At 33.3% G+C, this 16,200-nt stretch overlaps 1 protein-coding gene across 1 annotated transcript; it reads left to right on the top strand.

Annotated features, from left to right (window-relative positions):
- The first annotated feature begins 3,214 nt into the window (after positions 1 to 3,214).
- Positions 3,215 to 13,592, top strand: LOC105343517 (lysophosphatidic acid phosphatase type 6). Its single transcript, XM_066067218.1, has 11 exons — positions 3,215 to 3,498; positions 4,734 to 4,868; positions 5,640 to 5,773; positions 6,981 to 7,081; positions 7,429 to 7,590; positions 7,842 to 7,912; positions 9,027 to 9,127; positions 9,800 to 9,889; positions 10,521 to 10,692; positions 12,019 to 12,181; positions 12,647 to 13,592. The coding sequence occupies exons 1-11, from the start codon at positions 3,268 to 3,270 to the stop codon at positions 12,727 to 12,729; spliced, it is 1,443 nt and encodes a 480-aa protein (XP_065923290.1). The 5' UTR covers positions 3,215 to 3,267; the 3' UTR covers positions 12,730 to 13,592.
- The last annotated feature ends 2,608 nt before the right edge of the window (positions 13,593 to 16,200 follow it).

Raw genomic sequence — 16,200 nt, 5'->3', positions numbered from 1 at the left:
AGGCAAATCCCTGTGCGTTAATTACGTCTTGTTTTCCGTTAACAGTGGTTTAAGTAATTAAAATAATTACTTGTAAAAATATCTATAATCGGGATTCCAAAGAACTTACTTCCCGCAATTCATAGAAATGATCAGTATGTTTTCTTTCTATGTTTACATTTAATTTTGTTCAAATAATTCATAAATTTTCTATCATTTAAATTGTGTGCTTCATCAGATACTGATTCCAATTACCTTGAAGTCATTAATTTTTCCATTGGCTATTGACAAAAAAAGAGACGCTTGACCATCCAATGAAAACAAATACACAGAGTTTGATTGACAGGTTCAGCCAGGTGCAGGTCTCACCCGATGTCCGAGGTTATGTGTGCCGCGAGTGGTCTCAATAAGAGTTATCGATGTAAATAAATTAAAAAAAGATACATGCTTATCAAAACATGCTCGTGTAAGTTAAAGTTGATTAAGGCTTGTTCCAACAGAAATCATGTTTTGCTAACTGTATTTAATATTTTTTATGTATAGCGAATTTTAATATTGTACAGTCATTTTACCGGTAACGAATCAGTATGCGGTTTCTCGTGCATGCAACTATTATGATCAAAATTCCAAATGTTTTTATTTTTTGTTTAAATCGCGTTTCTTTGTCCTTCTAAACTGTATCAAACTTCCGAAAATATAAAGGATGAATTACGGAGACAGTAATTTCAACACCCCCTCCAGTTTCCTAGTTTCGAATTCGTTTCCCAGTATCGAATTAAGCGCCCTTTATCACTTCTGACCGAATATTTTGAGGCGAATTAATTTCAAAAATATTCTAGAGGTACATGTTAATGGACTTATAAATGGACAAGGAAAAACGATTGTGGGAATATGTCATTTAAACAAATTATATGATCGTTATTTTTATCATACCGTTTTCCGGTCAAATTGAAACTGGACTTGAACAGTTTTCATTTCCGTTACTTTATAATATTGAATTTTCATACAAACACTTTATAATAGTAATTGATGATAAGTAGTTGCCATTTTCCTTTGTTTTTCCCGTATATCTATCAATTTTTGCAGCCAAATAATACTGCTGTCGCAATGAACCGTAACTAGGAAAACTACACGTGGTTCTATTTGAAGTCGTTATTTCATTCAAAGCTCCATTATTATTTGATATGATGTATTATCTTTTTAAATGAATTATATTTACTAATTATTAAACTAAATAGGGATCAATAACAAACTTATTTTCATAGTTAGGCTTAATTGTTTTCACACTTTCGTTTTTTCTGCTTTGAACATCCGGTAGCTCATATCTGGGGCACATTTTTAATTTGTAAACAATTCGGTAAATAATCGTGCAAATGGCAAACAACTTCACGTACTGATATAATATTTATTTCTGTGTTATAATCACCTAGCTAGAATTTTTTAAAACCTCAACTTTGTCTTCCACCAATAATTTTTCTAAAAATTATTCGATACTGGCAAATATTCGTTACCGGTAAAACTGTACCAGTACTGAAACATCGTATAAAAACGTTATATATACATGTACTCTGTAACTAGTCGTCTTTTAATACATATACCTTTCTTTTGTTTGTTAAAAATAAATTCAATTTTGTTAAAAGATAAGTATATCATTTCTTCTAGATTTTTTTTTTCATGAAAATACCTACAAGAGAGTTTTGCCAATCACAAACAGTTTAAAGTACATGTAATGTAAAACACGTGCTCCATTTTGAAACAAATTGTCAGAGAGTTCCGAATGAAATCTGATAAACGTTTCACATGGTTCTCGCACGCTTTGCTCGAAATGATTTAAACGCATTGTCCGAAATTCTGCACGCTTTGTCCGAAACGCTAAACAGTTTACACGAAACGCTTCACGATTCACACGAAACGCTAAACGGTTATTACGAAACGTTTTTCGCACGTAAGTCGCACGCTTTTTTGTTGTTGTATAGTAGTACGTTTCAGGGTCTGTAAATTTTGTCAGCACGCAACAATTCTAAATTGCACATTGTCTTCAAAAATTTACAAATATTTAAATAAAGAAGTTATCTTACAGAAAAGGTTACGTGTTTTGTAAACGGGTTCGGTTTAAAAAAAAAAACAATTCCTGACATGACACACGAGTACATACTGTTTATTACAATGCTTGCTACCCTCTGAAAATTTAACTCGCCATTAAATATCTCATTTTTTAAATAATGTTTGTTACGATTACATAAACTGTGTGCGACAAATAGTTTTCCTAAAACATTTTCTTATTTTCTTTTTCAAAACACGTTTTATATGCAGGCTTTCAATCACAACACGTTTTTATAACAAAAGCAGAACTGAAAGTTTAGTCATTATAATCGTTTGATACCATATCACATATATTTTCAACTAGCAGCAACAACGGAAGACCTACTCGTGGCTTTGCCACGAGCTCTGCTCTAGTTTATACATGTAATTGTAGTAAATCTGTAAATTTTAAAAAAAATCAGCTCTCAATCTGTGTACAATTTATGTATATTTTATACGTTTATTTTAGATTAAGAATAGAAATGAAAATACACGTCATCTCAGACTGCGGGGATGATGCTCATTAACACTGTCTACGTGTCCCTGTATGTAATTGGTTTTATGGTATACACACCCTTTTACCAATTCAGTAAATTCATGATAAGGACAACATTACTTAATTTCTGAATAAATATCTCATAACCGACCCGTCTGAGTATGAAATTTGCGGTAAAAATTCTGTAATAATGTTCTTTGTATACAAGGATATACCGCGTTATAATATGTTAATTTAAGATCAAAAATAGAAATAAACCCTGCATATCTGACTGCATGCAGGGATGATTATATATATTTTTTTCATTTAATGCTCCCCTTTCTACGTGTTCCTGTACATGCACTGATGTATGTCATTTGACGCACATATAGTGGCTTGTATTTCTTTCTCAAGCTTAGTAAGGTATTTACTTGGTCTTGAGCCCCAAATAAATATATCATTGTCGACCCGTTTGAGTTAGAAATTTCCGGTAAAATTCTGGGCCAGTCAGGCTGTTAAAAGGCAGTTTCATAAAGTAATGCAATTTTATGTAGTTGAGACTGTTATCAAATGTGAATGTCATCGTGGTGCTTTACCCTTCGGCACGAATTCAAAATGTGAAATTATTCCCGGAACTTATAATATGGTGGAAACACAAGTTATCCTTCCTTCTTAAAGCATCGGGCTCGGCGTACTGTGATTTATAAACTTGTTCGAAATAACTCTGTCTCATGTCTTCCTCAAGGAAGAAAGTATTGTATTTGACTGTGGGCGGTTTGTCCTTTGCAGGTGCATTGGGGGCATGGACTTATTTCAAAAGAAACGCCTACGACGATGACGACGTCAAGCCTGAAAAGGTGGCAACAAAAGTGAAAAAATCGGACCTGAGGCTGAAACAGGTGCAGATTATATTCCGCCATGGAGCCCGAACGCCCATACATCTCATCCCAAATGTCGAGGAGGTCTGTTTTTCTTGCATATGCTATGCTATATTGTTAATTATGTTTGGGTTTTTTTCTGGTATATCATTTTTACATCAAGTTTTTCGAGCAGCAGTCTCAATAAAAAAAGGTAAACCAGAGAGAAGTTGAAACCGGTTCTGTTCGGAATCTACTTAATTTTTACTGGCAAAAAAAAAAAAAAAAAAATTAAATAATATACTGTGTGTCAATACACATGTGATTTTTTTTTCAAAATTTATAGATAGTGCCATTAGCATGATTAGTGGCTCATCAATTTGCAGTAGTTGTAATGTTTAATAATAAAATCAAGTTGAAGTTAGATCTATATTTACTTAGAAATAATATAAAAATATTTGCAATTTTATCATTCGCTGTCAGACAGTCAGTTTTGAAATATTAAGTTAAAGTTAAACATATGTAACACACACCCAAAAAAAAACCAAACAAACAAAAGAAAAAAATTGCAACGTTCATTTTAATGAGCCTTGTTTACAGAATTGAAAGTTGTAACTGAATGGGGGAAAATAATAACAGATCAGATTGGGTATTGAGCACATGCCCCCAAATCTTTAGTCAGGTGCACTGCCAAATAAGTTCTCTGGTGCTGGCAATCAATCATGATAGTGTGACAGTCATATTCCTCCCACACAAATGATCTTTCACCCTCACAAATCAACACATGTCAGTCCCAGAGGCTGCAGGTCAAGGTACTATATAAATCTAGTTATAGGTGGGAGAACTAATGGCAGTCAGGTGTTTCATGAACTGAGTTACCTTAACTAGGGTAGCTTAAATACAATCAAACCTCGTTATCTCGAACTACATGGGACTGGTTATTAAAAACTTTGAGATATCCAAGTATTCGAGATATCAGGGGTAAAATACTTAGAGTTTAAAAGTTTGGGACTCACAAATCACTTCAACATATCCATTGTATTCGATACCAAAGTTCAACTGTAACTGAATACAGACATTAAGTGTAGATTCCTAATTAAACACTAGGAATTGATATTTGATAAAATCACGAGAAGCACCTCTCGCAAATTTCAAAAATCTCGCTTTAATATTTCGGACTGGTGTTAATTGAATAAAACTATGATAAAATTTCTGTGTTTGCAATTTTATATTCTCATGAATTGATGGAAAATGGTTAATAAATCACGATATTAAGAACTTGTGTGAAATAAGGAATTTACAGCTAGTACTTATGAATATATTAACCTTTTCTCTTTCAGGCAACATATGACAGCAAGAAATGGAAGGCTATTTATCCAAACACTTTGTATGACTACGAGGTCTTAAATGTAGACGGGGGTCCACAACCAGAGTCTAAGTATCAGGCTCACTATGAGAAGTTAGGTTTACTGAAGGTAAAATGGATTCAATGTGGTTCCTTAGTGAAAGTCACTATATTCCAAATAAATGATTGTCAGTAACAGGTCTTGACATTACATTGTATTAAATGTGGGTTTTTTTGTCTCTCTCTCTCTCTCTCTCTCATTCAGAATTCTCAGTTTTTTCTCCTCCCTCTTTTAATCTCTTTCTTCTCTCTATCATATTTTCTCCCACACACTCTTGTTCACTCTCTTCTCTCAAAATATTGCTGTGCAGGCTCTGTATTAGCCCAAGAAGCTCATTTGAAGGGTATGGTGACTTAACAAGTGTATGCAAGAATGTATGCAAAAATGTTTTTTTACTCGCCTGTAAGTCGGACTTTGGGGAGTAGACATTTAAATAGAAAGTAAGGGTCTGACTTTTAGGCATGACATACAATTAGATTATTTTTCCATAGGGTAAAACTTCGTTTTTGGGTGCTATTTTGCATCTGACTTATAGGTGAACAATACTTATAGACGAGTATATATGGTCCTATAGAATATTCAGTGAGAACCAATTTATACACATTTTATGAGCAGGTAATGAAAAAATGTCATTAGATCATAAATGTTTAATCAGATTTGGGTGGGCCTGAAAACCAAGGAATTAATTTTTTATGGCCTAAGCTTTAGGATTTGAGTATTTTCCTATATTTTCATATACAACTCTTTTTTTTAAGGAGATTGACATAGTCTAAAAATGGTCATGACCATCAAACCCTCTTAATATATAACAACTATACCTGTACATGTTTGTGATCACAGGGAGGCTGTCAGTATGGAATGTTGACCTATTTAGGACAGGAACAGACCCTTAACCTGGGAAAGCAAATAAGAAAGGCCTATATAGGCAAGAGTCCAGGGAAACTGATGTATGACTATGATCCCAACCTAGTATAGTAAGTATTTTACTGTACGTACATACTAAGATTATAACAGCTGAGTTATTTTCAATGCAATTTTTATTACTGTAAATTCCTTGTATTTCGCCAGTACTTGATTCCGCAATCGCAGTTTTGTATCAATTAGAGAGAATGTAAAATTGCGAACGCGAAAGATTTATCCATATATTATGATTATTTTTTATAGTTCCCCATTCTCATAAAATAATGGTGAGGTTTTAAAATCCGCGAGGCAAGCTTCTCGTTATTTTACGCAGAAATGAATTCCTCCCGTGTAATTTGAAATTTAAAGTATGCCTTAATTCTAGTTTTGTGGGAGGCTCATTCAAATCCGTGTAGTAGGTATGAATTTCTCTACAGCTTATGTATTTACGGAAGATTTTACAAAGCAGCAAATCTAATTTCCAATGGCTATTGGGTAAATTAAACTCAAATTGTATTCAAGGCCAGTTGTTGAGTATGTCAATATGTGAGTTGGATGTAACTACAAAATCTGAAAAAACTGAGTTTACCATGCCTTATTAATGATTTCACTGTGCATGGAGAGGAAAATAAAGGTAAGGCCGCACCGATATAATTTTAATTTTTTGTTCGTCGGACATCCAGTGAAAAAAGGTACAAGCGGGAGAAAGATTAAATAATAATAAAGTTATCATTTCTTATAGCTCAAATTTTTAGGCGGTACAAAAATAAATTTGTTCAGACGGTTAAATTTATTCTACTTGTTTCTGATTTAAAAATTAATTATTACTATTTAAAATGTGAAAAATAGAGCCGAAATTGAACAGAAAACAGCACAGAATTTCCTGGATGCGGGTAATAAGTAATAATATTATTCGTATACTTTTATTTAAACACAAGCTTGCTGGGTCTGACACGAGATTATAAATAAGTTATACCGGGTAATATTTGTATAGTTTTATTTAAACACAATTGTGTGGGGTCCGACGAACAAGAAATTCTATTGGTGTGGCCTAAGGAAAGTTGTGATCAATAAACCAGCAGATCTGCCTTTAACTTTGCCAAAGATTAATTTGGCTATGAGCTAACATTTAGAAATCAAGGAAATAATCCCAATATTTTAGCTTTTAAAATTTGATCATTTTCCTGTATCCTGTATCTCTGGAGCTCTTACTTATAAGGAGGTAAACATAGCCTAATAATGACCATCCAGCCCCCCTGAACCGTGTTTTTTTGTTTACAGTTGTAGGACAACCAATATGAACAGAACCAAGGACTCGCTACGTTGTGTCCTGGCAGGGGTGTTCGGGGCGGAGAAACTCAAAGAGTATACGACCAAGACAGGTACAGAATTATTCTTAATGTTTGAAGACCCTTTATACAAGGTAATAAAAGATGGAGCTTTTTATCTTTGAAAACATTTTTTTTGCATAAAACGGAGAAATAACTTTAAATTTTTTTTTAATAATTAGTTTGAAAGTAGCTAGCTAGCATACTAACAAAGCACTCGTATGCATTATAGTTTCAACAAGCTTTTTTAAACTCTGTGTCCACCTAGACAAAATTATAGGTCATGCATTAATTTTATAGGCCATGCATTGATTTAATAGGTCATGCATTAATTGTATAGGTCATGCACTGATTTTACAGGTCATTCACTGAGTTTTATATGTCATGCACAAATTTTATAGGTCAGAAGATCAAGTTCTACACTGCTACTCAGAGTGACGAGCACCTGTTTCCTAACCCACACACATGTCCGATGCTCCGACAGGTTAACAGGGCAGCCATTGTGGACGGGGTCAACATACCGGAACTGAAAGAGGACCGATTGGAGATAGAGAAAGCACTAGGTGTGCACTGACATCTCTTCTTTCTTTCTCTTATTTCTTCTCTTTCATTTGATCTTTCTTTCATTTATTTGTTATTCTTTTTCTTGTTTAATTTTTTTTTATGTCTTTTTCCTTTTCAATTATATTTGATTTTTTTGTTCATTTGTGCTTCCTTATTTTGAAAGGACAAGGGCATACAAGGCGTTACATATCCCCCAATTAAAACAATGAAAGGGAATTAATGGCCTTTCTTTGATTTGTATATAATGCAGGTTTGTCAGGTTCAGAATGGAAAACCAAAATTCACTTCATCTCCGCCAGGGACGACATCATTGCTAGGAAGGTAAGCAGAACATTGCCTTACACCTATCCTGGAACATTGCTCAACACTTATTATGAAACACTGCACAGTTGCCTGTGCTTTGCTGATTACATGTACTGGAAACAAACTTTTATTAGCCATGTAAACTGTATTGTTGCTTGTAAATGTAGATTATCTGAAAATGATGTACAGGACTGGTTTGCAGCAAGAAAAAATTGGTTGACAGTATTATATGTATTTGTTCTTAATGACATTTACAGACTGAAAAACTAAATTCTTTTTTTGAAAAATAGATAGGAAAAAGAGTTTTTTTGCATATACATGTACTGATGTACTGACTTGTTTGAAGTATACTTAGATTATCTGGATAACATGTATTCCTTTTAAAGGAATGATATCAAATCATATCATTGGTCATCTTCATGTTAATGTAATGCAAAAGCATTAATACAGGCAATAAACATGATAAACTGGATATCTTGCACTGTTTTGTTAATTTCTGAAATAGCAAAGAACAAATAAACTTAACTCATAGTAGGCGAAGTGCACTTTTGATTAAACTTCTTATGCATACATGCAAAGAAAAAACGTGATTTGAATCATTGTGCAACTGTATGATTAAATATTTTCATCTTAATATGGTAAACACATTTAAGAATAACGTTTTTTTCAGTAATCTATATGTCATATAAGAATTACACGATGTTACCACTGCATAAGTAAGCAAAGTAGTGCAAGGCGCAATGCGTGCGCGAATAGTAAAATTTTCAGGATTCACACATTGTGAATGGCCAAAGCGGATTACAATAAGGTGTAATGAAAGAGTTTTATGATAATGAACATTGAGTTTACAATGTTAGGATTGCTCCCAATTATATGAAATCGTTACAAGCTTGCTCCCAAAGGATAAAAAGAAGATGACATTTACGAACCATTTTAACAAGAGCATTGACTTTGGGTACTTGTAGTTGTTACAAACAAACGCCATCGGTGCATATTGAAACCACATCATTTTTTATTAGTTTGACACAAGAAATAGATAACTATGTCCTTCTGAAAGTCCAAGGTCTTGTTAAAATGGTTCTATTTCGTTCATGGCATTGATTTTATGAGCGCTCTGTTGTTTTTTTTTAAGGCTCATGGACTTGAGATTCCAAAGATACTCGTACCTTATAAAGACAGAATCAGCCGCAATGCAGTGAAGATGTTTACTTATTCTTTTACAGGACAACATGAGTAAGATTTAGAATAAAATATATTAGAGTGATTTATTTTGTCTTTTGAGCATTGATATTGACCTTAAGGTACCTCACTACACCTTAAAATAGTTTCTCAAATCAGCAGAAATTTACTTGATTATGATAGAAAGAATGATGGATAAGAATTATATATATCAAAGAGGCGAAAAAATGTACAATTTTAGATAAAAAATGATATTTTCAAAAATGTCATTCAGTAAACATGAACAAAAACCCCAGGTGGATTCGAACTCATTACCTGCGGTTCACAAGCCTGATACCTTAACCACTGAGCTATGACGATATACATCTGAATCGATTGATACAAACAGTTTAACAAAACATTTAGATCGCCATCTTGTGACGTAGTGTCTTTAAAAAGTATAAGTCTAGGTGTAGTGAAGTACCTTAAAGAGGGCTTGATGGTTGTGGCCATTTTTAGACTGTATTGACCTCCTTTAAAAGAAGATCTAGAGCTCTCTAATGATATAAATATAGGAAAATACCTTTTTTTAATAGAGTTAATCAATGTGTCGAAATTTGACATGATGCAGTGTGCCTTGGAATCTAATGATGTTTTTTTATTAAAACTTCTAACAATATTTTCATTTTGCTTATAAATATATTAAATGTTGTAGGTACTTTATCTGTAAAATTATTTTTTTTTTAGGCTACAAAATGACATTTGTCTCAAGTTATCAACTGGCAGGACGATAGCACATTTTAGGAATGCTATTCAAGACTTCCTCTCTAATAAAAGGTTAGGTGTATATATATATATACTGTGAAATCATCATTGTTCACCAATGTTCATGGGTAACCCTTGCACACAAATTTACATCTTCACGAATGTATATACAAACATTTGATTAGTAAATATTTACCAATAAGAATTTGCTTCTGACAAAATTACGTCACCACGAGGAAAATTTTGACTACACATGAACATTGACCCTCAACGAAATTACTTCAGAATCCCCACAAATCAACAAAAGTTTGATTACCCACAAACATTGACCCCGGGCATGAATAAAAATAATTCTTCAGTAATATGTGTTCATAATGATTTTAGCGATGGAAGAGTTATTGTTCTTGCTCTAGAGGTATTGTAAGAAGACTTTATTCTGCTATTTGAATTCCAGCAGAGACACTCGCAAATCTTACAGTGTCAATTTAATTTAATTTTTCTTTTTTTTTGTATTGTATCATGTGTATACATATTATGTTATAAAACTCAATAAGAATATGCATGTATCTTTGTAAATACATTAGTTGATAGATATGTACCCAGAATTTTCATTTCATTCTTTGAATGCTTTGACTTGTTTTGGAATTGTACTTTCTATCTGTACTTTCTGTTTGTATTTTCACTTTCTCTTTATTTATTGCAGACCGGTGCGCCTGCACTTATATTCCGCCCATGATTCCTCTCTCATGGCTCTTCTACTTGCCTTTAAGCTGGATTCTAGAAAATGGCCGCCATTTGCCTCCAATCTTGTTATAGAATTATACGAGTGTAATGTAACTAAAAAGTATTACGTAATCGTCAGATATAATGGGCAGGTTAGTGGAATTTTTATGTTATCATTATATTAGAACCATTTTAACAAGACCTTGGACTTTCGATTGGAAGTAGCTATCTATTTCTTGCGTCAAAACAAGTTAAAAAGGACACAGTTTCAAGCGAAATATGCTATGATTGCATAGTATTAGTGTAAAAGCCAGACAAATCTTGTTGATTTCAAAGAGCCATGGTTGAGTGGCCAGCAATGAAATAGACAGGCCTAAATCACATTACTGTTTGACACAACTACCCAAAGTCCAAGCTTTTGTTAAAATGGTTCTATTACATTCATGTGTATGTTGCTGTTTGTAGAACATGCAGATGATTTTTTTTTTTTTAAAAAGGTGATGAGTCTTCTAGAACATAATGCAAAAACTTAGTAAAATCTCTATACCCAAGCAGTTAAACACTAGGAAGACCTTGAAATTTCAAATTCAAATTCTAAGATACACATATGCTGGCAAAGGTTAAAAATGCAGCTGGGTTAAAGTTACCTGCTCAAATCAAGTTGGAGGGATATTCATAAAAAAAAATATTATCTCCTATTAGATCCAGCTGGACACGTATCACAAAAATAAATTTAGATTTATATATATATTATAGAGCAAAATTATCTTCTTAGTTTGAGGGAAAAATAGTATCACACTTGTTTGTGAATGAGTAAGAAAGTTCATGCGTGTAAAACAATACTGTAGATTCCTTATTCTATGGGAGTACGTGGGCTTTATTCTGCGTTTTAATCATACGCATTAAGGTACTTCACTACACCGAGACTTATACTTTTTAAGACACTACGTCACAAGATGGCGATTTACATGTTTTGTTAAACTGTTTGTATCAATCAATTCAGATGTATACCGTCATAGCTCAGTGGTTAAAGTATCAGGCTTGTGAACCGCAGGTCATGAGTTCGAATCCACCTGGGGCTTTTGTTCATGTTTACTGAATGAAATTATTGAAAATATCATTTTTTATCTAAAATTGCACATTTTTTCGCCTATTGGACATATATGCTTCTTATCCATCATGCTTTCTATCAAAGTCAAGCAATTTTCTGCTGATTTGAGAAAATATTTCAAGGTGTAGTGAGGCACCTTAAGTCACTAGAGTGTAAAATTGCCAAATTTTTATCATAGCTTCATAAACACTTAAATTCAACCCTAAAAATAAATGTGAGGTTTTAGAATCTGCGAGATTTGCTTCTCGCGATTTTACAGGGATATTAATTCCTCAAGTTTAGGTAAAGACAGTAATTATCATTGCACTGAATGTCGCATCCCTGCTATATTAATTTGTTCACGCTTTACTCTCCGTAACATCAACAGGCTGTGATCATCCCTAAGCTGGTGGAGAAGTACGTCCACTTCTGGAAGGAGTCAGTCGTCCCGCTCGAGTACTTCATGAAGTACCTGAACGAGGAGAAGGTGATGGAGGCTAAGGAGTACAAACGAGTGTGCGAGTCCAACATACTCGAGATCATCTCAGAAGGTCAGCACTTTGTTTCTTTATCCGGTTTTTATCTGTTTATCCAACATCCAACCTGTGTTTCTGTATCCAATTTTTTTGTTTTTATGCAATATCCAATTTTCGTCTTTTTATCCGATTTTTATTTTTTCATCTAATATCCGTCATTCTGTCCTGTCATTTCGTCATCATTCACTTTATGATCTTTATCTCAACAACTGTTTCACACATTCAACTTAAATGTGATATACGATGGATGTGAAATACAAATATAAAGACTGAGTTTGAGTTTGGTCCTGTTCCAATTATTTTTGACAGAGTTGTGCCTCTTGAACTTAAAAAAAAAAAAGAGAAATTCACAGTTTCCGCTCTCTAACATTTGGAGGGACACATATATATAAAGCTGATTTTTCTTACGTAGGTTATTAACAAAAAAACATTTAGAGCTATTTTTTAGCATTCATTGAGTTTGTTGTCTTTGATTTGCAGAAATTGAGAAACGAGAAGAGGGTGTTGTCAAAGTGGAAGACGAAGAGGTAGAGGAGATGACAGACAACCCAGCTGGACTGTAGACAGGCGTGATTATTGTTATAAAGTGGGTGTGGCATAAGGAAGTGGGCATGGTTGAAGTACAAAAAGAGGCGTGGTTGCATGATGAGTGACATGGTTTGAAGAGAAAAAAATGGGACATGGTTCCAGCCAGTCAAGCATAGCTCAGTGATACAAAGAGTTCTTTGGAGAGTTTAGCTCAGAGAGAACCTTTGTGGATATTAAACTTTATAATTTTTGTGTCCTTTTTTTTTTGACAATCATAGTTTCACTAAAGCTTTTCTGAAATGCTTTTATCAATTTTGAATTGAAGATCCTAAATTTGTTTACAAATAAGGTACATGTATTTTGAAAGAATTTTTTAATCTATTTTTGTTTTTTATTTTTTCTTCGTTTGTGACACATTAGTACTGAAATATTAATATCTAGTCGCTTTTCATTTTAATTTTGTTTTTTGGAATTATTGGTGCATTATATTCAGGTACTTTATCAAAGATGTTTGGTGCAAATTATTATTTTGAAGAGTATATAGGATAGCTGCAATAATGTAGCCCTCTCCTGATTTTTTTAAGGGATCAAATTATATCGAACTGTCAGTTTGATGAAGAAATATGTAATAATTTCCTTATCTTGAATTTCAAAGATTTTCTAGAATTATTTTCTCTCACAAAAATGCATAGTAATCACTAATCAGTTGTTAAGGGTATTTGAAATGTTGGAAGTCAGAAATTTTGTGTCCTTTCTATTTTGAAATAGAATGGACACAAAAAACTGTGGCTTTTGACAATGGGGTATTAAAAGGGTAACATTGTCTTTTCTAAAATTCTTCATTAATATGGTGAGTTAATGTAGTTTATATATTTCAGGCACGTAGCATCGCTTTTGAAAGTGGGGGGGGGGGGGCAGACTCATCCAAATAATCTTGACAAGCCAAAAAAAAAAAAAAAAAAGGAAAGTTTTAAGATTCCCAAAATCTTCAAAATCCTAATCGGGGGGGGGGGGGGGGGGGGGGGGGGGGGGGGGGGGGGGGGGGGCTGGCGTATTATATAACTTCAATTTCACTCCTCATTTCATCATATTTTCATATCAATTTTTTACATACTCCCCAAAAAGTGGGGGGGCCAACTCCATGATTATTCCATTTTTTATATGTAAATTTTAAAAAATTTGTTGCTGCGAGAAAAAGTGGGGGGGCCAGGCCCCCCTGGGCCCCCCTGATGCTACGTGCCTGTATTTAGCCCATTTATTTTTGTGCCAAGCAATTTTGACATCTCTGCTTTGCTTAAAATATTTAAAACTGCATACAGGGTTTTTCACACATATACTTTGATTTAAGTTAGTTTTATTATTGATTCTGAAAGTTTTTTTTTTTTGGCCGGGGGGGGGGGGGGGGTTCTGGACAACATCTAATCTACCATGAAAACTGTTAAATTTGATTTTTCAAGCCATTAACATCATACTCAGTACATTAAAAATCGTCTAGTTCTGGCTTTGAAATGTGATCATTCTTATTTGAGTTTTATACAGGGTTCATTCTTTAAGGTTGAATGATATAGTCATGGGTCCAAATGATATAATTATGATGTAATTATGAGATATAAATAGCAATAAAGGGAAGACAACCAAGTAATGGCAAGTACACTGGGTTGAAATTACCTAATCAAATTTTAAACTTACAATGCTATAGTAGGTACATGTACATATATTCCTGTAGTTTTTTTTTTTTTTAAAACGTGCTTGTAAAAATGTGCAATTTTTTTTAAAACAAAAAATAAAAGATAACTATCTCATATATATTTTGTCATCGTATGAAGAGTCATAAATGTACCATGATGCTTTGCAAATTTACGAAAGACTAATTGTACCTGTTGATGTTTGATGAAAAATATAACACCTGGGTGTGGTAGGGTTTTTTTTTTTAAATGGGGGGGGGGGGGCTAAGGTAAGGGAAGGGAGGGTTGAAAGGTGGGATGTTTTGTTGAATTGTGATTTGATAGGCTGATGTAGAGTGATGGTGCCAAATTAGTGATCATGTAAAACTACTTTCACTTTAGGTTATCTTTTGTGTATTTGACATAGGAGTATGAGATAGGTAGACATTTTAAAAGCAGCACATTGGCTTTTATTTAATATTTATTTTTCAACTTATCATGACTTTGAATCCGGCAAAATTAAAAATGAAAAGAGATTGCAATTGTTTGGAAAGGGGAATAATTCGTTGTACAAATAGAAAAAAAAAAATTAAGTTTTGATAATATTATACTTCGTCTTATAATTTGTGTTTAATTAGGGGGCTAGATGAGCGTGGCCATTTTACACTGTTATAATCTCCTTTAAAGGAAGAGTTCTGTATTAAGATATAGGAAATGTTGTTTATGAAATAATAGTATATATGATTAGTATATATACTGTCAAAGAAAGTGGGCGCTTAAGATGTACATTCGGCAGGAATCTGGGCGCACAAGGAGAGTGAAAATTTCATCAATTAATTTTGAATATTTTTCGAATTATAACCGTTATTTGGTTTCTGTTGGATGTGGAATGAGTGGAAAAATATTTGAAATGCTAAAGGTTTTATCATATTATGGGTCTAAATATAGCAACACGATGCAATTCGTGCAAAATCCTACTTATTTACAACTGTCCTTAAATGATTTCGTTGTCTCTGGGTCTTCTCTCCACAAATTTGAAACGTGTAAAGATAACATATTTCAACATTAAAAATGTCGCTTTTTAAAAAAAGATGGAGAGATGACCCAGAGATGACTAATTATGTACTTTTTCAAATTATTTTTTGAAGGATAAAAAACAAAGTCCATTTATATGACAATGTTGTTTCAAACAGTACTTTATAGAGCATACAATGGCATGTCTCGCATGGCTCAGTGGTTTCGTCCTGGATTAGTGAATAGAAACATTCAGTGTTTTGGGTTCAAATACAACTGGTGGTCTTTTTTAAAAAAATCAAACTTTTTTGTTTTAAATGTTTGTTATTATAACATGATGTTGAATTATAATATGCCGGTATATTTTAATTTGTTGTTATTGATTTCTAGATCTGCTGAATGAACACTATTTTCTTTTCTTGTTACTAGCTTTTTTAGGATATACACAATATAACTTCATTAAAATATGTTTGCATTAACATTTCCAACTAGTTATCGGTTTACCTCTCATTGCCATTTTTTGAAAGCTTGTGAGTTTTTTAATAACCGGAATAGCCATGTACTTTGACTCTCAACATAATATATGTTTGTTGAAACCTGTACATAGCCTTTCGAGGTTATAGACATTTAAATCCCAATTGATTCGTGTCGAGGATTCCTGCAAACTTACAATCTTGTGCGCTCACTTTCTTTCATTATCTCGAGCTAGATGAGACAGTTTAAAAACTCCGAGATATCGGAGTTTTCATGATATCGAGGTTTAAATACTTAAAAAATAAGTGGTTGGGATTTACAAATCACTTTGACATATCCATTGTGTCCAAGATA

This window comes from Magallana gigas, chromosome 1 (genome assembly GCF_963853765.1).
Source record: "Magallana gigas chromosome 1, xbMagGiga1.1, whole genome shotgun sequence".
Lineage (NCBI taxonomy): Eukaryota > Metazoa > Mollusca > Bivalvia > Ostreida > Ostreidae > Magallana > Magallana gigas.
This window is presented reverse-complemented; position numbering and strand designations above follow the sequence as displayed.